General features: G+C 50.1%; 1 protein-coding gene across 5 annotated transcripts; it reads right to left on the minus strand.

Moving 5' to 3' along the window:
* LOC8075771 (uncharacterized protein At1g04910) lies at positions 1,462 to 24,074 on the minus strand. 5 transcript variants are annotated; one of them, XM_002450677.2, is made up of 9 exons: positions 23,871 to 24,074; positions 23,626 to 23,767; positions 15,687 to 15,768; positions 15,510 to 15,586; positions 15,306 to 15,394; positions 3,780 to 3,903; positions 3,381 to 3,664; positions 2,911 to 3,040; positions 1,462 to 2,622 (listed from the first exon to the last, which is right to left on the minus strand). In XM_002450677.2, the coding sequence occupies exons 1-9, from the start codon at positions 24,056 to 24,058 to the stop codon at positions 1,999 to 2,001; spliced, it is 1,740 nt and encodes a 579-aa protein (XP_002450722.2). In that variant the 5' UTR covers positions 24,059 to 24,074; the 3' UTR covers positions 1,462 to 1,998. The 5 variants fall into 5 exon arrangements, with proteins under 5 accessions (XP_002450722.2, XP_021316388.1, XP_021316387.1 ...); XM_021460713.1 differs by lacking the exons at positions 23,626 to 23,767; positions 23,871 to 24,074 and adding exons at positions 17,826 to 17,947; positions 18,077 to 23,273 and having other exon boundaries at positions 1,513 to 2,622; XM_021460712.1 differs by lacking the exons at positions 23,626 to 23,767; positions 23,871 to 24,074 and adding exons at positions 16,213 to 17,947; positions 18,077 to 23,273 and having other exon boundaries at positions 1,513 to 2,622.

A 24,665-nucleotide genomic window follows, 5' to 3' on the forward strand; every position in this document is an offset into this window, starting at 1 on the left:
TGCCTAGTGTTAGGTTTACCAAGTGTGCACCACACCTAAACCTAGAGCCTTGCCTAGGTCAAGCTACCCATTCAATACCCCTCTTAATAGTATGGTCAAAGGAAAACAAAGTCCTGAACTACTCTAAGTGCCCTTCTTCACCATATGGCACTTAGACCTAGTCTAGTCTTGACGATGTCCAACCATCCTTTGAAAACCGAAACAATTTCCACCATTAAGTCGGCATGAATGATCTAGTCCATCGATCACCATTACCATGACCTAACTCAAATGACTTTGCCTCTGCAAAACACACGTTAGTCATAGTAATTAACATTGTCATTAATCACCGAAACTCATTAAGAGCCAAGATGCTTTTCACAGATGGTTCTGTAGACTCTGCGAACTGTTCATCTTCCCAACCGCATAGCAATCACACCTATTCATATTTCTCCTTACGCATGCCTAACTAGATCCAACACTTTGGCTCATGGAGCTTAGAAACCAAGGCACACTGTCATACTCACTTGGCTGCGAAGCGCCGCGCAATGCCGCTCTTCGCTGCTATGAGATGCCCCCACACTTTTTCTGCTTCATCGTCTAGTCTGTTCCTAGCGTCGTACTAGTCCTCCTACCCTCTGGTCCCTTCCCATCTAGTGCTCCTTAATCGTGCGTGGATATGGCAGTGCAGCATAGGCCTACACGTGTAGTCATGGGCAGCGGGGCTGCTGACATCAAGCTAGCCCCTAATGTGGCTGCGAATGGAGCTACCGTTGTGGAGCTAGCCTTGAAGTGGTTGCGGTCAACAACGTCACCGGTCCGACGGTCCGTGCGGGTGGCACGAGCTCATCCCCTGTAGACTTGGAGGAGGAAGACGCGGCCCGACCACCAGTGCGGTGGAGGTATGTTGTACGGTGGAAGATGAGGGTCGAGCACGCTATTGAGGAGGTGCCGCCGGCAGCAAGCGGCCATGGGCGACCAAAGACACCGGATTTTTTTAGGGCAATTTCGTTATTTGGCTTTGTTTTGGTTTTCATGCCGAAATGTAGGCCATGTTTAGTTCTGGAAAATTTTTACAAAGTGCTACTGTAGCACTTTCGTTTGTATTTGACAATTGTTGTCCAAGGCTCAAAAAATTTATCTCGCAAATTACAGACGAACTGTGCAATTAATTATTTTTTATCTATATTTAGTGCTACATGTACATTCCGCAAGATTGATGTGATAGAAAATCTTGACCATTTTACAAAATAGTTCAACAACTAAACACGGCCATGGAGATACACCCTAACTACTATTTCACTAAGATTTGAGATCAACATATCGAGGTACATCCTGACTACTATTTGACTGAGAATTGAGATCAACATATGCAATTTTATAGTTTGAGGATCTATGAAGTTTAGACATCGCCCATATAATTTACTCTATTATAAAAATTAGAGTTTAGAGATCGCTACCTCTATGATTTACTCTACTATACAAATTGAAGCAGGAATTTTAGATATCACGTAGGAAATGAGATTGAACATATTTCAATTCAACAAATTCGAATAGCCTATGGGAAATCAAACGATGGCTGTACCAGGAAAGCGCCAATTACTACACGAAAATTACGACCGCTCCGCCTATATTAAAGCCACAAGGTTAATGAAGTTTGTGGAAAAAATGGAGCGGACAAGCATAACCGGGCCTAGTGGCTGTACCATATTGCGCAAAGGATTCCAACTGTTGTCGCTGCCACGTACACAACTCACACAATTTCACTTTCCAATGAGGAAACTGACATACGTACTGTTTTCTCCTCAAAACTATGACCAGACCTATCCAAAGTCTGGTTCAATGCTCTCCCTGGATACCACCAGATACCACACCTCAGCATCTCAACCGCTCCAGCTATCCCGTAGGGAGCTTGAGACATCAATTAATACATTCCATGAAGATCGTTGTATTTGGATCTCTCTGATTAACATTGCAAGTGTTCAAAATGCTTCCGAGCAGTAATCCTTAGTTGGTCAGTTAAATCGTCGGCTCTTCTATTAGGCTGGATGAGTCAGTCTGATTAGTGGCTCTTGCTTCTTCCATTTCTTCTTCACTCTGGAACTGACTTTCGAGAACATCATTTATGTTATCAGGGGGGCACCGGTCTGCTTGGTTCCTGGCATCCGGCTGGCAGAAGCACTCTGGCCACGAGTTCGTGTAGAAAGACTCTGGATGGATGCGCCTGTGGGGGCCACCAAAATGACTGTTGAACATTACCCTTCTGATTCTCTCAAAGCTAATGCCACGGCCTTCCATCCTGTCAATGAATATGGGGGCAAGGGCCTTTCTGTTTGGTGTAATTGTGGTCCGGAAACCATAGTACATACGATGGCCCATGAGGTTGTTTGCGAAGTTGCTTGGGCCATCATATGTGGGTATGAAAATGTCAGACAGGAGACAAACCATGTAATCAACTGCTGATCCTGCTAGCCCTTGGGTATTCTCTTCCAGCTTTCCAGGTCCAACTGTGCTGTGGTTCTCTACGCGTGGAAACATAGTCTTGAATGGCTTCATGAAACGTTTCCCACCAAAGAGCTCACCAGAAGCAAGGTAAATGCGTGTTCTATTGTCAAATCCCATAGCACTTAGAATAAGACCTACCTGCACAGCAATACAAATAGAACATTGGATTACTTCGGTAGTTCAGTAATTGAGTAGTCTTTCCAAAGTTCTTTCTAAATTTCCGTACTACATATATATGTTTCAACTTCACTCCCTATCATCTTATTTTTATATCAATCAAAAGGATTTATTTAATGCTACGAGTACAGAATGGTATATGATACTCAGGCAACCATGGAAATTAATACAGCATTAACTTCTTATTAGACACAGCTCCAATCATGCTTAAAGAAGATCTGGATCAATGTTTATAAGAAGATTCAGTACCTCTTCTGGAGTTAAAGGGCACTTCCCCATGCGCCTCCTTTCCATGGGGATAAGTTCCTTTTCTGCAAAATGTTCTTTCCTGTACTTCAACATAATTTTTTGCTCTTGAGGTTTGAATATGTCAATGCACCTGCAATTTTCATTTCGGAAGGTAAGCAAAAATTACACAGCAAATAATATCATGGCAAGAGTAGCTATAATTAATGAAAAAGCATAGTTTCCTAAAATTATGGTATCAAAGACTGAAAATAGCAAGAATGCTTAATGACAATGGGTTTGCATTTGTTGATATCTTTTTATTAATAATTCCATGTATATGCATGAATGTTTTCATTTCCACGCAAGGTAGCCCTTTTGAAGACTTCCCTGAGACTAGATTAAAGACTTCAGGGATGGACACAAAAAATAAGCAGGGCGTGACATATTCAGCATCAAGTGATAATTTTACAATAGTTTAGTGAAAGCCCTACCCTGCAAATGCAAGCATATCCAACTCAAACCGAAGATGAATTGACATGAAATGGCCTTCTGAGCGGAGCTTGTTCACTATCTCACTGCTTGTTTTCATGATATGTGGCTTGAATCGTAGTGCATGGTAATTCACCCTGCATCTCAATCTCTGGAGTTCCGGATCATCAATATCTTCTGCCAAACGGTGTGAAAATGGAGTTAAATATATACCTCCATATTTCTTCATCGTCTCCAATGCAACGGTTGCATACCAAGATACTGGTGCATCTCTAGGTGGTCGAATCTGCGAGGACAAAGAATTGTCCCATGAGTATAGTATGCTCCTAAAAAATGAGATTTTGATGATAGAAAAAACGAATTTAACATAACTAGATGTAGTGTCCTTTAAATTTATTCACCTGATGGCCTTTGAGCTTCTTGGACTTTCCCATTGTAGTGATTTCAGGAATGCTCATAACAATTCGAACATCATATTTCAATGTCTTGATGAAGTGGGGAACATCATAAATACCTACAAAGCCACTGGGTGCATATATAAATGCAGAAAATAAGTAAACACCAACAACAGATGAGCATGCGATCATACAACATAAACGGAGATGGCCAAGAAGGTAATTAAGTAACATCTTCATGATGGCATTTCCCAAAATAAGGATTTCTAAGAAATTACAAGTAAATGCAGCACATGCTGCCCTTAAAATATGATATAATATGAATTAGTCCAACTCAACATCTTCATGATTGCGTTCCCTAGACATGAAATGATTTCTGCTGCTCCTACAAGATGTTATAATTTGATAATGTCTGCATTGACGACTGTTATGACCGGCGTGAGTTATTCACGCCGCAGGCCCACAAGTGGCTAGGAGTCGTAGGGGGCTAAAGGCCCATATTTATTATGTTATTACGAAATTTATTAGAATATTTCCTATTTTCTAGTTGAGAGGGTTATAAATACTTGTAAACACTGTTGGGATTAATTAAGCAGAAACATATTATTGTTTCCGGCTTCCTCATTGTAGAAGATTAGGATTGGGGCAATTGGCCACACCTCAATTGGAGGGGATGCCTTCTATTATATAGGGCCGACTGGCCTTTACAAGGCAAAGGTGATTCCCTTGATTTACATCTGATTTACATCTCCTAATTATAGTAACTAAATCAGCTATCCCTGATTGTTTTACATCTGCTAATTATGGCAATGATATGCCGCAACATATGGTAAGGGGCTGCGGCATATTCTATTGCCTAACACCCGCCCGCAGTCGCAGCGGGAGGCTCCCGGACGCAAAGGCTGGATCGAAACTCTCGAAAGAGTGCTGTCGAAAACCCTTTAGTCATGATGTCAGCGAACTGATGAGAGGAGGGTACATGGAGAACCCGAATTTCACCAAGGGCCACCTTCTCGCGGACGAAGTGAATGTCGATCTCAATGTGCTTCGTTCTCTTGTGGTGGACGGGGTTGGCTGTCATGTAGACGGCGCTGATGTTGTCGCAAAAGACAACGGTGGCGGAGGGCAGCTGAATATGGAGCTCCTGGAGTAACTGTCGAAGCCAGCAGCATTCAGCCACAACGTGAGCCACAGCCCGATATTCTGCCTCTGCGCTAGAACGGGACACCGTGGTCTGGCGCTTGGAGGACCAGGAAACCAGATTGTTGCCGAGATAGACACAGAAGCCGGAGGTGGATCGTCGAGAGTCTGGACAGCCTGCCCAGTCAGCATCAGAGTAGGCAGTCAGCTTGTCGACGGAGCCGGTGCCAATGTGAAGACCCGAGGAGAGAGTCCCCTGGACGAAGCGTAGGATGCGCTTGATGAGCGCACGGTGAGGCTCGCGCGGGGCGTGCATGAAGAGGCACACCTGTTGAACAGCATAAGCCAGATCAGGACGAGTCAACGTCAGGTACTGGAGAGCCCTCGCCAGGCTCCTGTACTCAGATGCGTCCTTCTCTGACAGTAGAACCCCGTCGGTCGCGGATAGCTTGGCATGAGTGTCAACAGGTGTCGATGTCGGATGAACTCAGCCATGCCCGCACGCTGAAGAAGCTCGACGGCATATTGTCGCTGGGAGAGGAAGAGGCCATCGGAGGAGCGTGTGACAGCGATGCCGAGGAAGTGGAGGGCGCCAAGATCCGTCATGGCGAACTCGGAGCTCAGCCGAGCCATAATGCGCTGAAGGAGCGCCGAGGACGAAGCGGTGAGGACGATGTCGTCGACGTACAGCAGTAGGTAGGCGAGGCTCGTCCCTTCTCGTAATATGAAAAGGGACGTGTCGGAGGTGGAGGCGACGAAGCCGCGCTGCCGGATGAAGGTGGCGAAGCGCTGGTACCAAGCCCGCGGAGCTTGCTTCAGTCCGTACAAGGACTTCAGCAGACGGCAGACGTGATCGGGAGCGCCAGGGTCGACGAATCCTGGCGGCTGCTGACAGTAGACGGTCTCCTCGAGGTGGCCGTCAAGAAAGGCGTTCTTTACGTCCAGCTGGTGAATCGACCAGGCACGTGATGCGGCGATGCTGAGTACAGATCGTATGGTGGCCGGTTTGACAACCGGGCTGAAAGTCTCGTAGTAGTCGACACCCTCGCACTGGGAGAAGCCTCGGACAACCCAACGAGCCTTGTGGCGAGCGAGGGACCCATCAGCATGGAACTTGTGCCGGAAGATCCACTTCCCCGTCACGATGTTGGCGCCAGGGGACGCGGAACGAGCTGCCAGGTGTTGTTGTCGACGAGGGCCTGGTACTCATCCATCATCGCAGCACGCCAGTTGGCGTCGGCCAGAGCGCTGTGGTAGTTCGTTGGGATCGGCGATGGTGAGGAAGATGTGGTGGCCGCCAGCCCTTCATAGCTGACGCGAGGGATGGCACCCGTCATGGTACGGGTAACACGTGGCGGCGGTGGCGGTGGCAGCGGTGGTGGTGGCGGAGCAGTAGAGGCTGCCTGGGCCGATGAGGGCGCCGTCGGTGGCGCCGGAGCATCAGGAGGGACTGCCGGGGCAGCCGCTTCTCCGGACGGCTCGAGGCGGGGGCGGCGGACGTAGACCCGTGGAAAGGGAACCACGCTAGGTCCAGGCGGGGGCACGTAACCACGCCCGCCTGGTGTCAAAGGAGGCGATCCATGTGATGCCGCAACGTCGGAGGGTGGCTGCTTAACATCTGAGGGGGATGGAGTAACCACGGGCGTAGAAGAGGAAGTCCCACCTGCAACAACAGTAGAGCAAGGCACCGAAACCATATCGTCGTCGAGGAGAAAGTCGTGAGATGCGGGGGAGGAGGCGTCTGAGGTGGCTGCAAAGGGAAAAGTGGTCTCATCGAATATAACATGGCGAGAGATGATGATGCGACGTGTTGATAGGTCGAGGCAGCGGTAACCTTTGTGTGAGGGGGGATATCCGAGGAAGACGCATGTCGTGGAGCGAGGGGCGAGCTTATGTTTAGAGGTTGCTTGCATGTTGGGGTAACAGAGACACCCAAAAACACGCAGATGGTTTTAGGTTGGTGGCTGATTATGCAGACGAGTATATGGAATGGCATGCTGAATGGAGGAGGATGGGCGCCTATTATGGGGGTAGCAAGCTGTCAGGAGTCCCTCGGCCCAATATGCGGGAGGCAGGGAGGCGTGGAGCAGCATGGTACGAATGGAATTGTTGAGGGTGCGGATGATGCGTTCAGCTTTGCCATTTTGGGATGATGTGTAGGGACAGGAGTAGCGGAGGTGAGTGCCTTGAGCAGCGAAGAATTTGGTGGTGGCAGTGTTGAGGAATTCAGTCCCGTTATCAGCCTGAAAGCATTTTATGGGAAAGGAATTGTGTTTTGGCGAGCGCAGCAAGTTCAACTAAGTGTTGGTGGACCTCTGATTTTTTTCGGAGCGGAAAAACCCAACAGTAGTGGCTATAATCATCTAAACATACCAAGTAGTATGAAAAACCAGACAAACTGTTGATGGGGGAAGTCCAAACATCACAGTGAACAAGTTCGAAAGGGGCATGAGTTATGGACTGCGAAGAACTTTAAGGTAGACGCGTATGTTTGCCTATCTGAACAAGAGTGACATAGGGAGTGGTCTACTTTATTACAGGAAACAGCATGCAATTTATTTAGGCGCTCTAGAGCAGCGGGTGCAAGATGGCCGAGACGTTGATGCCACAGAGTCGACGAAGCAGCCAAGAGAGCATGAGGTGGAGCGGCAGCTGTGGAGGCAGGCATGGTATATAGGTCCCCATCGCAGTTACAGCGGAGAATCACGCGTCCCGTCCTGAGATCCTTAACAGAAAAACAACCATGTGCGTCAAATTCAAAGGAGCAGCTATTGTCACGAGTGAATGGACGGACATAAAGCAGGTTGCGGACTATGGATGGTGCAACAAGAATATTATTAAGAGCGAAGTTTGTGGTAGATGTGGGAAGGATGGAGTGACCTCTAGACGTGACAGGAATACTGGTGCCATTACCTACTGTGAGGAGATGGAGGGGAGACGTTGGGTGAGCATACCAGCCGAGGACATATGTGTGGAGGCGCCGGAGTCAACTATCCAGTCGCCCTGCAGTTGCATGTTCTGCAGGGCAGCGATGAGGTCGGCTGCATCCCAGGTGCTGGTGGAGGTGTTGGAGCCGCTGGAGGAGGTCTGGAGCGGAGCGAAGGCGGTGTTGGCCTGTGGGGGAGGCCCTAGTATGCCCGAGTTGCGCCCAGCCTGGCCACCAGGACCTCTAGGAACGCCAGAACCGCCCTGGCGGCGCTGTCCAGGAGGAGTGACACGCTCCAGGGGCCACACGTTCGCTGGTCCAGGGATTGAAGCCCCAGGGGACGCGCTTGTTGGTGTTGGTGCCGCCGGAGGTGCCGCCGGAGGACTGCTGGCCACCCTTCTTGGTGTTAGGGCGCCGGCCGCCCTGCAGCTGCTGCTGCTGGTGACTGCCAAGAGAGGAGGCAGTAGCCACGAGGGCGGTGGTGGCGCGCACCTTTTCCTCGTTCTGCAGGCGCAGCTCTTTGAGGAGCTGGTGCCGAGCGGCAGCGAGGGTGAGGGGCTGTGTCCCGGCGATGTTGTCGGCGACATTAGAGTAGACCTCGTTGAGCCCTCGCAGCAGGTTGAGGACGAGGTTGGGTTCAGAGACGGGCTGCCCAACGTCGCGGAGTTCGTCGGCCTTCTCCTTCATGCGAATGCAGTAGGCGTCAATGGACAGATCCCCTTGAGTCATCGAGTGGAACTTGTGATTCAAGAAGATGGCGCGAGGAGCCTTGTTCGCCTGGAACACCGCGCTGATGGCCGCCCAAAGGGCACGCGCCGTCTGCGTGTCGTCGGTCATGGCGAGATTGAGGACGGCATCGGAGACGGTGTTGTACATCCAGCCGCGGACGCAGAAGTCAGCCTGCAGCCAGGCCGCGTCGGGAGTCGAGGTGCAGGCAGCGGCGAGGTGATGCTGCAGCCCAAACTTGCCACATGTGGCCACGAAAGCCGTCGACCACTTGGTGAAGTTGGAGGGCTTCAACTCAAGGGTCATGGGGACGTGGAGCTTGATGTTGATGGTGGCGAAGGGGGAGATTGCAGGAGCAGCATCGCTGGTGAGGTTGCCGCTGGTGGCAAAGGAGAAGGATGATTCGGTTCCCATGGGAAGGGGAGGAGAAGGTCAGCGCCCAGGAGGAGATCGAGATTAGAACGAGATCAAGGCCTAAACTCGTGATACCATGTAGAAGATTAGGATTGGGGCAATTGGCCACACACCTCAATTGGAGGGGTGCCTTCTATTATATAGGGCCGACTGGCCTTTACAAGGCAAGGGTGATTTCCTTGATTTACATCTCCTAATTATAGTAACTAAATCAGTGATTTACATCTGCTAATTATAGTAACTAAATCAGCTATCCCTGATTTATTTACATCTGCTAATTATGGCAATGATATACCGCAGCATATGGTAAGGGGCGACGGCATATTCTATTGCCTAACACTCATGAAGTCGGGAGAAACCCTAGCCGCCGCCACAACACCTGCGTGAACAGTGCCTGCGGGTACTGTAGCTCCACGGGTAAACCCTAGCCGTCCACTCCGCGCCAGCTCTTTCCCTCTCGCAGCAACAGCGCCGCCGCGTCATCTCCCTCGTTCGCTCAGACCTAGACAGCCTCCCTCGCACTCATACAACCTCTGTTCATCGTCCGGTAGGGCTAGGATTCCTACCAGCTTGGTATCAGATAGCCTTGGTACGATGTCCGCGCTTCCACCAACCTGCACCGTGGCCTCGCCGGCGGTGTCCAGCGGGCCGCTTCTCACCGCGCCGTCCGAGACCTCGGAGTCCTCCGACAGCACCCTCACCGTGGCGTCCCTGGCGGGAGTGGTCGACCAGATCGGCCGCAACATGGACCTGCTCAGCCGCAACATGCACGCCATGCAGTCGTCGTTGGCGAGTCTCTTGCCGCCGCCGCCACCCGCCCCTACGACGTCGCCACCAACGTCCTCCACCTCAAGCCCACCCCAGAGCAGCACGAGGTGCCCCTACACATGATGCGGTGGCCGACCTTCCCGTCCCCCCTTCCATCCTGGGCGCTCATGGGCACTTCACCGCTGCTACTTGTCTACACGGCAGCCACCACTGTCACGCCCTCAGCCGCAGCCCCCTCCGGTCCGTCTAAGGGAACCTTCTACGGCGGCACGAACGGGCCGCTGCTCTATGGCGGCGCCCCTGCCCCATCCGCAGCAGGGGGCACCACATTCGTTGACGGCGCGCCGAGCAGCGCATAAGGCGGCGCCCATGCCCCCCCCCCTAGATTTTTCAGCTGGAGTTCGCCACGTATGATGGAGGCGTCGATCCGCTTAATTGGCTCAACCAGTGCGAGCAATTCTTCCGCGGCCAGCGCACCCTCGCTTCAGATCGTACTTGGTTGGAGTCCTACCACCTCCGGGGCACTGCACAGATGTGGTACTATGCGCTCAAACAAGATGAAGGCATGCCGACGTGGGAGCGTTTCCGCGAGCTGTGCCAACTCCACTTCGGTCCCGCGACGCAGGGCACGCGCTTGGCTGAGCTGGCCCGGCTCCCCTTCGTCTCATCGGTCTAGGATTATTCGGATCGCTACAACGTCGTCCTCTGCCACGAATGTGACCTTTAACGCTCGCCAAAAGGCCCAACTGTATGTGGGCGGCCTCCCCGAGCACATCAGGGTACATGTGGAGATGCACCATCCGCCCGACCTGCAGACGGCAATGTACTACGCGCGTGCCTACAAGCATCGTACGGCGGCGTTTCTACTGGCCCTATAGCAGCTGCAGCTGCAGCAGCAGGGTGGCCGGGCTCCATGACCTGCCACGACGGTGCAAGCTACGACGACACCGACACCCGCTGTCCCTGTTCTAGCCCAGCCTGCAGCGCCCGTTTTCCGTCATCTCACGCCGGCCGAGCAAGCGGAACGGCGCCGACAAGGTCTTTGCTTCAATTGTGACGAGCCATTCGTCCGCGGACATGTGTGCAAGCGCCTCTTCTACCTCGAGACAACTGACTACATCGACGACGAGCCGGGGGAGCTCGTGCACCAGAAGGAGCCGGCCGACCAGGATGCCATAGCTAACTCGCTTGTCGTTTCCCTCCACACTATTGCAGGGATCCGGCCACCGAACGCCATGCTACTGCCCGTCATTGTCAAGGGGGAGCGCTTTCTCGCCCTTCTCGACACCGGCTCGACGCACAACTTCATCCAAGGCACTGCTATGCGCCGCCTCGGCCTAACACCCGCAAGAGGCGAGCACCTACGAGTCACCGTCGCCAACGGTGATCGCCTTGCGTGTGGGGGTCGCACTCGACGTGCCGATCCGCATTGGTGATGATACCTTCGTCATCACATGCGTCGGCCTCAACTTGGCCGCCTTCAGCTTCATCATCAGCTTCGACTTCCTACAGACACTAGGGCCTATGCTATGGGACTGCGAGGCCCTTACGCTGTCGTCCTAGCGGGACAGACGCCGCGTCACGTGGCAGGGCGTGTCCGGGCCGCCGACGGCCGCGCATCGGCAGGCGTTGGTCGTGGTCTCCACTGACCCGCGGCTGCCGCTGCTCGACCACCTCCTGCAGCACAACGACATCTTCGACGAGCCCACGGGGCTCCTGCCGCCGCGTCCGTACGACCACCACATCCACCTCCTGCCTAGGACCGCGCCGGTCGCTGTACGGCCCGACCGCTACCCCAGCTGCAGAAGGACGAGCTCGAACGCCAGTGACTGCCATGCTGGCCCAAGGGATCATTCGGCCCAACACCTCTTCGTTCTCCGCACCGGTCCTGTTGGCCCGAAAGGCGGACCACTCGTGGCGCTTCTGCATCGACTATCGCGCCCTCAACGCCAAGACCTCTAAAGATAAATTCCCGGTCCCGGTGGTGGATGAGCTCTTGGACGAGCTCCATGGGGCTCGCTTCTTCACTAAGCTCGACATTCACTCCGGATACCACCAGGTGCGCATGCACCCCGACGACACCGACAAGACGGCCTTCCGCACCCACCACGGCCACTGAGTTCCTGGTCATGCCCTTCGGGCTACATAATGCCCCGGCAACCTTCCAAGCCCTAATGAACGATGTCCTCCGGCCCTTCCTACGGCAATTTGTCCTCGTATTTCTTGATGATATATTAATCTGCAGTTCGTCGTTGGCCGAACACTTGCAGCACGTCAACATCGTCCTCAACGCGCTGCGGGCGCACCACCTCCACCTAAAGCGCTCCAAGTGTTCCTTCAGGGCATCCTCAGTGGCCTACCTGGGTCACATGATCTCCGAGGGCAGCGTTGCCATGGACGCCGACAAGACCGCCGCAGTCGCCGCGTGGCCGTCTCCATCATCTGCGCGCAGCCTGCGGGGCTTCCTAGGTCTCACCGGCTACTACCGCAAGTTCATCCGCGACTTCAGCATTATCGCCGCTCCACTCACGCGTCTCTTGCGACAGGATGTGTTTGTGTGGGATGACGATGCAGCGGCGGCATTCGAGGCACTCAAACGTGCTTTGACCACGGGGCCTGTCCTTCAGATGCCGGACTTCGCCGCGCCTTTTTTGGTGGACTGCGACGCGTCCGAGGCAAGGTTTGGTGCCGTCCTTCACCAGGGCGCCGGACCCCTTGCCTATTTCAGCAAGCCATTTGTTGCTCGCCATCTCAAATTGGCGGCCTACGAGCAGGAGTTGATCGGCCTGGTTGAAGTTGTTCGCCATTGGAGGCCATACTTATAGGGACGCCACTTCTTGGTTCATACCGATCACTACAGCCTCAAATTTTTGCTTGACCAGCGTTTATGCACAGTTCCACAGCACCAGTGGATCAGCAAACTTTTTGGCTTTGATTTCTCTGTGTACCGCCCGGGCCACCTTAACATTGTGGCGGACGCCCTGTCTTGCCAGGACACTGAGGCTGGGGCACTGACTAACCAGGAGGGCATGGATGCTGCTGACCTAGCGCTCTCAGGTCCCTCCTTTACGCTCCTGGATGACATTCGGCGGGCGCAGGAGGCCATGGCTGAGGGCTAGCAACTGCTAGCTCGGTACCGCACGGGCGAGCTAGAGGATCCGTGGAGTTTCGTCGACGGCCTACTGCTCCATGGGACCCGTGTCTTCATGCCGGACTATGGGGACCTACGCCACCAAGTGCTTCTCTTGGCGCACTCGGCTGGCCATGAGGGCATTCAGAAGACACTGCATCGACTCCGCACTAACTTCTACATTCCTCGGGACAGGATCCTTGTGCAGGATTGGGTGCACTCTTGCACTACTTGCCAGCGCAACAAGACGGTGACGACGCGTCCTGCGGGGCTGCTGCAGCCCCTCGACGTGTCAACCCAGGTCTAGGCCGACATCTCGATGGACTTCATTGAAGGGCTACTGAAGGTCGCAGGCAAGTCATTCATTCTTACCGTGGTGGACCGCTTCTCCAAGTACGCGCAATTCATCGCGCTCGGTCATCCATACACGACCACGTCGGTCGCCCGCGCCTTCTTCGATGCGATTGTTCGCCTGCACGGGTTCCCATCATCCATCGTCAGCGACCGGGACCCGTCTTCACCGGTCATGTGTGGCGGGACCTCTTCAACATGGCAGGTGCCAAGCTCCGAATGAGTACGGCCTTCCACCCCAGACCGATGGGCAGTCGGAGGTCGTCATTGCGATGTATCTGCGGTGTGCCACCAGTGATCGACCACGCGCCTAGGTGGGCTGGTTGGCATGAGCAGAGTATTGCTATAATACTTCGTTTCACACCGCCTTGCGTGCCACTCCCTTCGAGGTGGTCTATGGTCGGCCGCCCCCGCCGTTGCTACCCTACACGCATGGCACGACTAGGACCGATGCTGTTGACGGGCTTCTACGCTCCTGGGACGAGGTCCTGGCGGAGGTGCGCCAACGGCTTCTCCAGGCGCAGGAGCTTGTCAGGAAGTACTACGACGCCAGCCATCGCAACTTGGATCCAAGTCGGTGACTGGGTGTGGCTTCGTCTCCTTCATCGCGCCACTTAGTCACTCGCGCCCCAGGCGAAGGGCAAGCTGGGACCGCACTATGCAGGTTGTGTCCTCGAATGCATCGGCGAGGTGGCGTATTGACTGGAATTACCAGAGGGTTCTCGTCTCCATGATGTGTTTCATGTCAGCCTGCTGAAGCGTCACCATGGAGATCTGCCCCAGCAGCCTAGCCGACTGGCTCCTATGCTGGACGGTCGCCGCACGCCAGCACCGGCCAAGGCCCTGCGTGCCCAGTTGTGTCGTGATGTCTGGTGGGTGTTTGTGCAGTGGCACGGCCTTTCCGAGGAAGAGGCCACCTGGGAGCTGCTGGACGATCTTCGCGCCGCCTACCCCGACTTCCAGCTCGAAGACAAGCTGTTTCAGCACGAGGGGAGAGATGTTATGACCGGCGTGAGTTATTCACGCCGCAGGCCCACAAGTGGCTAGGAGTCGTAGGGGGCTAAAGGCCCATATTTATTATGTTATTAGCAAATTTATAAGAATATTTCCTATTTTCTAGTTGAGAGGGTTATAAATACTTGTAAACACTATTGGGATTAATTAAGCAGAAACATATTATTGTTTTCAGCTTCCTCACGAAGTCGGGAGAAACCCTAGCCGCAGCCACAACACCTGCATGAACAGTACCCGCGGGGACTGTAGCTCCACGGGTAAACCCTATCCGTCCACCTCTCCCTCTCCTGCGCCAGCTCTTTCCCTCTCGCAGCGACAGCGCAGCCGCGTCGTCTCCCTCATTCGCTCAGACCTAGACAGACTCCCTCGCACTCATACAACATCCGTTCATTGTCCGGTAGGGCTAGAATTCCTACCAACGACCATCATGCTTTCAATTAGAAATACATTTTTTACATCTCAAGCTCAAAAAATTTATCAATGTACTACAATTTATGAGCAAATTTTCAGGCTGGGTAGTTTCTCATGTCCTACATAATGGTTCCTAGACTATATAAGCTGGAATATAAGTTGGTCACTTGGTCTTTCTGTTGACCACATGAGTTTATACAAACTGGGTTATAAAGCTGAAATAGCTGAAGTTTAAGCAAACAGGCCTGAGATTTTAACTGCAAAACTCACTCTAGAGTTCCAGTACACAAAGCTAATATTTCCAAACAAGTTCTAACACTGCAATACACTAGTTATATCTAATAATCACCAGACCAATACTTACAGGACATTAATTAGCATGTCCGTCTACATGGAACAGTTGGACTAGGTTAACTATCTAATGGTAGGCCCACATATCAGGCAAAAACAATCAATTAATCCAACTTAGAGTATTTGGAGAAAATACAATAGATATGTGACTGAACCAACACAAGAACGTTACTTCCATTTGCTGCAAAAAAAAAAGAAGGAAGTGCAGGGAGCGCCTGCCAACACAGACAGAAGGATCCACAAAAAACACAAGTTTGTGGTAACTCATACACAACATAAACCATTTCAGACAAATACATACCTTTCATCATGCCAGAATGAATTTGTGTCTAATTCTGGCAGCACTAGTGTGGCATTCATGATCCGTGCAGCAACAACAGCATTACATATCTACAGAATCAAAACAATAGTGAACTTAAATGTCTTAGCTATGTTACCATGAAGAAAAAAAAATTGCATGATGAATCATTCTGCTTTAGAGATAAGTTTCTTGTCTTAATCATACTGCACTGCGTTGTTGGTTCAAGCCACCATTGCACCGGACGCGTAAGTAGCCATTGCTCTCAGATTCAGTTGGTGGGGCTGCAAGCAGAGAGATACCAATCAGTATATTCATTTACAGATGGTATGCAACTGGACAGTAACTGCCGGCTGTGCCACTAGGATACAGTGAGAAACTTACGAGGCCAGTAGGTGCGTGGTGCACAAGATGCTCTCCAACCAGTTGAATCTGCAGTTCTCCACAACTTATTTACATCAACATCCTTGAGTAGTAGCACTGATGTCAGTACAAGAAATAACTAATAGAAAATCTAAGTAGTTAATATACATTTAATTTCTGTACTACAGTCCAATTCCACGCATTTAAAAAAGCACAGCCTATATCGGATGAATCTCAACTGAAAAGAAAGTGGTACGCCAAAAATCTCAGTGTATGAAAAATGGGCCATTTATCTTTTACATTATCCCAATCTGTTCGAGTATAATATTTTAAATGCAACACTACTTAGAGAACCATTTGGCATCATGTTCTGGTCAAAGTGTAACTAACCATTTCCACAGAGAAGGCGATCCACCCTTATACCAACTAAAATGCATGTGTTTTGTGCCCAACTTCATCATGCCAAATAATAATAAGTACTAAATACATTGCAGTTTTAGTTTCCATGCCTCATTATTTTACAAGAAATTTAATCTATGCAAACAACCTGCTGAAATGTAATCATCCGGATATTAATTAAGGAACAATATTGCCCACGTTTTGAACAGCATCTTGAGAAATGGACAATTTGCACTGAAACTGCCAACTTCTTATAGTTAACTGCAAAGAATACATTGTTTGATACATTTAAAAAGAAGACTTGACGAAATTCTTAACCATGCGCAGATGGGCTGTCTACGAATCAATGCAACTTTCAGCTGATTTGATCTTAACTAGGGATACAGATTTCTTGTGTCCAATGTGCTAATGTCACGGCAACAGGATGAAGGATGTCTCCAAGTACCAAAAGCGTATTTCCATCATTCTTGTAATAGCTAGACATTGACATGTGGGCCCTGTGTGTGGCCGGCTTCCTAGCCATATATGCTGAACATTCGTTGTAATAAGGCAGACATATTTTCATTCCGGAATACAGAACTCGAGCCAGAGGTTCCTCTGCTCGGTCGGGCCGAATCCCCTACGTACTCCCTGTCTCTCTCACGTCGTCGACGATCGCCGGCGGCCACGGGTCTTACAGGTGGTATCAATGGCGGTCGTTCCTTGGATCCCAACCCTATCCCACCCAGTTTCCATCGATTTCTTGCTGGATTGGTCCGATCCACCAACCACATACACGCACGGCAGCGGCGTGACGGGAGTCTGATCCTCGACGAGCGGTCGCGCACGGCGGCGGCGGAGCGGACCTGCTTGCTGGATCCCCCACGATCCGGCACAAGCAGCAGCACCGGCGGCGGCAGCGGACGACACTCGACCCTTCATCAACCCCGAGCGCATGGCGACGGCAGCGGTGCTGGACGCGACTCCGACACCCAAGACTGCGGCTTCGACAACTGGGGGACTACATCAACACCTAGGGTTCGACGTCGTGAATCACTGTAAGCTCACACCTTTCGAGCACACCTGGACGGCAAACAAGGGTTGCGCAGCATCTGTTCGCGTGTAAAATTCCGGAGTTTGGCTGTTCAAGCATGGTGCAGAGGCGTCGGCGAGGAAGTATCCGTGGATTTGGGTTGCAGGATACTTGTTCCTGTGTAAAATCCCTCGATCCCGCCTTACTTCCGGGAGTTGGGTCTTGGTGAAGCATGCAAAAGGGAGGTTTCGACCAAGCCTGTTGCTTCACCGTGGATTCGTCAGGCATTCCACCGAGTGCCGCTACGGCATCAGTCAAGCCCTCCAAGCAAACCCAGATCTTGTTGGAGATGTCGAAAAGGAGCGACGATGACAAGTCCCATTGGGATCAGATGTTGGAAAGCGTGGACCTGCTGTTTGACAGGATGAATGATATCAATCTGGCACAGCAGGACTTGAAGAATTAGGTTATGGCCAACAATCAGAAGGTGGACAACTTTGCAACACAGCAAGACTTCATTTCCCAACAGGTCAATGCTAATGGACATGGAGTAGCCCAGCTAACTCTGAAGCAATTTGATCAAGAAGAATCACTTGCCAGTGAGGGCTCTAGTTCAGAAGTGTTCGAAGGAGAAGAATTTCATAACATGTTTGCCAAGGGCAAAGCTCCACACAAGCCAGATCATTCTCACCAACCCAAACCAAGATTTGACCACCGCAAAAAGGATGACCAGCCACACCATTCCTTACCCAAGATGCAGTTTCCATCTTTTGATGGTGTTCATCCAAAAATCTGGTTTGACAACTGTACCAATTACTTCACCATCTATACCATCCCTGAGAAGTTATGGGTCACCGCAGCTTCAATGCATCTGCAAGGCAATGCAGCCAAATGGTGGCAAGCTTACAAGCAAACTCATAAGAAAATCACATGGACAGAGTTTTGTGAGGTTGTACACACAGAATTTGGCTAAGATGACTATAGATCCTCAGTCACAGACCTCTTAAGCCTGAAGCAAACGGGTACAGTGGAGGAATACACAACTCAGGTCCAAGCTCTCCAATTTGAGATCTCCATGCATAATTCCAATGTTGATGAGCTATTCTTCGCCACAACCTATGTCAATGGACTCAAGGAAGATATTAGAGCAGGAGTGGAGCCCCACGTGCCAACAACAATGCGCAAAGCAGCAACTATCGCCAAGATCCGCCAGAGACAGGCAGATAGGAACAAGCTCAAATACCAACGCCAACCTCAGAAAGCAAGGGTGCCACCACCGAAACAAGATACCAAACCAAATACATCATATGGCAGTTTTTGGAGGGACAAACAGCTCAGGGATTACAGGAAAGCCAACAACTTATGCTACAGCTGTGGTGAAAAGTTTGAACCTGGCCATGCTGAAGTTTGTACCAAGAGAAACAAGATCCATCTCAATGCCATAGTGGTGAATGATCTGGATAAAGAGATCAGTGAGGACCTACTCAATGAAATGGCCATAGAAGAAATATTAACAGAGGAATTCTGCCAGCTGTCCTTGAATGCTCTGAGTGGAACTGAATCCCCAAACTGCATCAAACTCAAGACCACAGTCAAGAACAAAACAATGCTCACTCTAGTAGACACTGGGAGTTCTCACAGTTTTGTCAGTGCACATTTTGTCAAACTAGCTCAACTGCCAACTGAACCAATACACAAACAGAAAGTGAAGCTTGCCAATGGAGAATGGATGACAGCCACTATCAAGGTACCAAACCTCACATGGTACATCCAAGGCCATACATTTACATCTGATATGATTGTTCTGGACCTGTTACCTTATGATGCCATCTTGGGCTATGACTGGTTGGAAAGAAACAGCCCCATGCAATGTGATTGGGTGAGCAAGTCTATCCGTTGTCCAACATTTGTTATGCGCAACCAGCCACATGAAAAAACGACATTTATTCGGCGCCCAGCTCTTCCATATTCTCTCCCACGACCGAAACTGAATGGCCCCAGTGAACATTGCTTCATAAGCTGACTTAGTCGTATATTTCCCGTTAGAAGAAAATAGCCAGGTGTGGGAATCCTCTGCCTCAGGCTGCAGCTCCACCTCTATCAACAAATCCCACAGATCAAGATATTCAATTAAAACAGCTACTGTAAGTGCAGATCCCCTTATGTCTGCAACCCACCTCCCCTCAGTAAGAGCCTTAAATACTGTTCTTTTTCTTGCTCGATTAGAAATTGAACTAAACAGGTGTTGCACCAACTTATCAAGGCTTGAACATTGTCCCTTATGCAGCCAGGAGGAGACAATTGACCATCTGCTTGTTTCTTGTGTCTTCTCACATCAAGCTTGGTTTATTGTACTGCAATGCTTTGGTCTTCAACATTTGGCTCCGCAACCTAATGAGCAGTCCTTTGAAGATTGGTGGGAGGTGGCCTCCACTAGGGCGGTTGACTATATGAATCAAGGCCTGAACTCTCTTGTCATCTTAGTGGCTTGGGCGATTTGGAATCACAGGAATCGCTGTGTGTTTGAAGGAAGGCAACCAGATTTGGTTGGGCTTATCACCTCCATTAGAGAAGATCTAAACTCTTGGGGCTATGCTGGGGCTCGAGGGATTTGACATCTCCTCGCCTTGCAACCGAGTTGATGGCTTTGTGTAGTTCGGGTCTAGGCGTCTGTTCAGTAGGTATATTAGTGGGTTTTGTTGGTTGTGTGGGTTCGGGCCCCCTGCCCAACCCCCAAAAAACTGTTTTTGTATTTGGGTGATCCACCCTTTTTCTCCTTCTTAATATATTGATACGCAGCTCTCCTGCGTGTTCGAGAAAAAAAATGTGATTGGGTGAGCAAGACTCTGACATTCCAGCATAAGGGCACTAGTGTCACTATACAAGGTCTCAAACCTCAATCATTGTAGTTGACTACCATTTCAGCCAGACAGGTCTACAAATCCTCACAAGGCAATGACATTTGGGTATATGTGGTACTGGACACAATCCAAGATCGACCAGCACCACCTAAATCAGTTCCAGTGGCCTCCAATGAGTTAGTCCAGCTACTATTACATCAATATGCTGATGTCTTTCAAGATCCTCAAACTCTGCCACCCCAAAGGAGTTATGACCATGCTATTTCATTGTTGCCTGATGCAGTGCCCTTCAATTCCAGACCATACCACTATTCACCACAACACAAAACTGAAATAGAAAATCAAGTGAAGCAGTTACTGGATAAAGGACTGATCACACACAGCCATAGCCCCTTTGCATCTCCGGTGCTTCTAGTGAAAAAGAAAGATGGCAGCTGGAGGTTTTGCATTGATTACAGAAAACTCAATTCTCTCACTATTAAGAACAAATTTCCAATGCCCATCATTGAATAAATCCTGGATGAACTCTAAGGCTCCAAGGTGTTCACTAAGTTAGATATGAGACCTGGCTATCACCAAGTCAGAATGTTGCCAGCCGATGAGGAAAAGACTGCATTCAAAACACACCAGGGCCATTATCAGTTCAAAATCATGCCCTTTGGGTTAACCAATGCCCCAGCAACATTCCAGTGCATCATGAATCAAGTACTCAAACCTTTCTTAAGGCAGTTTGTGCTGGTTTTCTTAGATGATATCCTCATCTACAGCAAGAGTTTGGAAGATCATTTACAGCATTTGCAACAAGTGTTAGGGACCCTAAGGCACCACCAACTCTACCTCAAAGCTTCCAAGTGTTCTTTTGCACAACACAGTCTTGAATATTTGGGCCACATTATTTCTGATCAAGGGGTCTCAACAGATCAAGCCAAAACACAAGTTATGATCAACTGGCCAGTACCAACATCTTTCACGGACCTGAGGGCCTTCTTGGGGTTAACTGACTACTAAAGGAAATTTGTCAAACACTATGGAATCATAGCTAAGCCTCTCACATCCCTCCTTAGGCACAAGCAATTCCAATGGACTGAACAGGCAAACACTACATTTCAGCAACTCAAACATGTCATGACCACCACTCCAGTCCTAGCACTTCCCAATTTCCTAGCTCAATTCACAATTGAGACAGATGCTTGTATGGATGGTGTAGGAGCTGTGCTCATGCAACAAGGCCAACCCATTGCATTTCTTAGCAAGGCACTGGGAGACAAACATAAGAACCTCTCCATATAAGAGAAAGAATTCTTGGCCTTGATTATGGCAGTAGACAAATGTTGGCATTATCTGCAAAGGCAAGAATTCATCATCCTCACTGTTCATAGATCTTTGGCATATCTGTCAGAACAACATCTCCACTCTGACATGCAGAAGAAGGCAATGACAAGATTAATGGGTCTCCAATTCAAAATCAAATATAGACAAGGAAAAGAAAACATGGCAGCAGATGCTTTATCCAGAATAGCTCACTTGCTGGCTGTGCAATCAGTAGTTCAACCCCAATGGATCCAGGAGGTGCTCAACTCATATACCACAGACCCTCATGCACAGCAACTCCTCACACAATTGTCAATCAGCACTCCGAATGCCAATGGCTACACCCTACACAAGGGATTGATCAAACTCCATGATCTCATTTGGATTGGCAACAACTCAGCCCTGCAAACTAAGCTGATAGCTGCTTGCCACTCCAGTGCAGTAGGGGTCACTCTGGGGTCACTGCTACTTATCACAGACTCAAGAGACAGTTTGTCTGGAAAGGAATGAGGACTGATGTTGATTCATACATCAAACAATGCACCATCTGCCAGCAGGCAAAAGACTCCAATACACACCCAGCTAGGTTGCTGCAGCCTTTACCAATCCCATCTGGCGTGTGGAAAGATATTTCTATGGATTTCATAGAAGGCCTGCCAAAATCAGAAGGGTACTCAGTCATTATGGTGATAGTGGATAGACTTACAGAGTATGCTCACTGCATTCCAGTTAAGCATCCCTACACAGCCACTTCAATTGCTAAGTTATTCCTCGATAACATCACCAAGCTTTATGGAATGCCCCAATCCATAGTCTCAGATAGAGATACCATATTTGTCAGTTCATCCTGGAAAGAATTGTTCAAGCTCTACAAGGTGACCCTCAATCTCAGCACAGCATACCACCCCCAAACTTATGGCCAGACAGAAAGGGTTAATCAATGCTTGGAGATGTATTTGAGATGCTCAATACAAGATTCACCAACAACATGGAAATCGTGGTTATCCCTAGCTCAGCTTTGGTACAACTCATCCTACCACAGTTCCATTGGATGCTCACCTTTCATGGCATTGTATGGGTATGATCCTGATTTGGGTGCAGTTCCCAGTGATGCAACAGATGCTTCTCCATCAGTGTCTCAGATCATCCAGCATCGCAAGCTGCACATGCAATCTTTCAAGCCAAAGCTACAACAAGCCCAAAACCGCATCAAAATGTTTGCTGACCGCAACAGAACTGATCTATGGGCGACTCAGTCTTGCTGCGTTTGCAAACCTACACACAGTCTTCGGTGGCCAATAGACCATTTCCCAAGCTATCTTACAAGTTTTTCAGTCCATACAAGATTCTAGAGAAAATTGGTGCAGTTGCCTACCGTTTGGAGTTACCACAAGACAGTTCCATACATCCAGTATTTCACATCTCGCAGTTGAAGGCTTTTCATCCAGACTATACTCCAGCATACTCAACATTGCCCACACTGACGGACCTGGCAGCCTCTGAGGCAGTCCCTGAGCGCATTCTGGTACGCCGACTCATCAAGAAAGGTAATACTGCGGTTCCACAAGTGCTTCTCACTTGGACAGGATTACCCGAGCATTCAACCACCTGGGAGGATTATCATGTGGTCAAGAAGTGCTTCCCATCAGCACCTGCTTGGGGACAAGCAGAACCTTCATGGGGGGAGATGTCACGGCAACAGGATGAAGGACGTCACCAAGTACTGAAAGCGTATTTCCATCATTCTTGTAATAGCTAGACACTGACATGTGGGCCCTATGTGTGGCCGGCTTCCTAGCCATATATGCTGAACATTCGCTGTAATAAGCAGACATATTTTCATTACGGAATACACAACTCGAGCCAGAGGTTCCTCTGCTCGGTCGGGCCGAATCCCCTGCGTACTCTCTGTCTCTCTCACGTCGTCGACGATCGCCGGCGGCCACAGGTCTTACAGGTGGTATCAAAGGTGGTCATTCCTTGGATCCCAACCCTATCCCACCCAGTTTCCATCGATTTCTTGCTGGATTGGTCCGATCCACCAACCACATACACGCACGGCAGCGGCGTGACGGGAGTCCGATCCTCGACGAGCTGTACTCCATGTCACCCTCACGTTGTCGGCGATTGCCGGCGGCCACGGGTCTTACAGCTAATCTGCATTCATTAATGAGGCTTCAAGCAGCTTCCAAACACAATGTAGCATGCATCTAACTTAACCAGTGTAAAGAGCTCCCAAATTGCTTACAAGCGAACAGGAACCGGACAACCACGCCAAGGCCGCCCCTGCTTTTACTCCCACGCCAGGCAGTACATACAGCAGACGGAAAACAGAGAGGTAGAAACCAGAAAGCGAGCGCGGGCGAGGCGAGCGCACCTGGACCCTGTAAGAGGCGCCGAACAGGCCGACGGAGGAGGAGGAGAAGAGGCACACGGTGCCGACCACCAGCGCCGCCACGGCCACCCAGAGCCGCGCCGGCCCGCGCCGCCGGCGCAGCGATGCCTCGCTGCCCAGACCCCTGCGGGGTCCGACCAGACCACACCAAATCAAATGATCGGAAGAAAAGTCGCGAAAAGAAATTGGAGAAATTGCCGGTGGGAGCGGGCGGGCGGGCGGCTCACCTGCGCATTAGGATCGCGCGGCGTGTTAGGGTTTGGAGCGCGGATGCCGGGATTGAGGCGGCGCGAGAGTGAGGGGCTGAGGGCTCAGATCTGGAGGCGAACGGGAGTGGAGTACTGGAGCTGCGCGTGGCCCGGTGTGATCGCGCGACGCGGCTCCGCCCGTGTCGCATTCTGGTTGAGCAGGCCATTTTTGACGGCGGTGCCTCTCCCGAAAAGAGCGAGTTTGAAAAAAAAAAAAAAAAAAAAAAAAAACTTTTTAAGATTTCTCGTCACATTAAATCTGATGTCACATGCATAAAACATTAAATATATATGAAAACAAAAATTAATTATACAGTTTATCTGTAGACGAATCTTCTCTAGTTGCTTTATAATTGAATAATGTTTGCCAAATAAAAACGAAAATATTACTAAGAATGGCAACGGGTCGGTTTCGGTTCGGATATCCGCGGATTTCGGATCCAGTGGTTTTGGTTTTGGTGGTAGTTTTTCGTCCACGGTTTTCGGGTTCGGGGCCCCGAAACCGATCGGGTTTGGTTTTCCACCCGTGGATATCCAGTGAATATCCGAAATAAATCATTTGGAATTAAAATTTATATTTTATAATATGATAATAATAATTTATTTACTTAGATTATTAAATTTATTCAAAGTTAACTCATGAAAATATTTATTATTTGTTGCATCTTGTTTATACATGTGAATATGTGTCTATATATCCGCGGGTTTCAGATAACCACTCGGGTTTCGGGTATCCGCAGGTTTGGTTTTGGTGCTGAATTTACCCGAAAGGTT

Source organism: Sorghum bicolor, chromosome 5, assembly GCF_000003195.3.
Source record: "Sorghum bicolor cultivar BTx623 chromosome 5, Sorghum_bicolor_NCBIv3, whole genome shotgun sequence".
NCBI lineage: Eukaryota > Viridiplantae > Streptophyta > Magnoliopsida > Poales > Poaceae > Sorghum > Sorghum bicolor.

What these genes read in the sequence shown, in the direction of transcription:
- LOC8075771 (XM_002450677.2), bottom strand. Translation starts at nt 24,058, where the DNA reads ATGGCCTGCTCAACCAGAATGCGACACGGGCGGAGCCGCGTCGCGCGA. An exon ending in GCGCCTCTTACAGGGTCCAG is followed by an intron (nt 15,769 to 23,625) that starts GTGCGCTCGCCT and finishes CTACTACTCAAG; the next exon opens with GATGTTGATGTAAATAAGTT. An exon ending in TCATTCTGGCATGATGAAAG is followed by an intron (nt 3,904 to 15,305) that starts GTATGTATTTGT and finishes ATATGCACCCAG; the next exon opens with TGGCTTTGTAGGTATTTATG.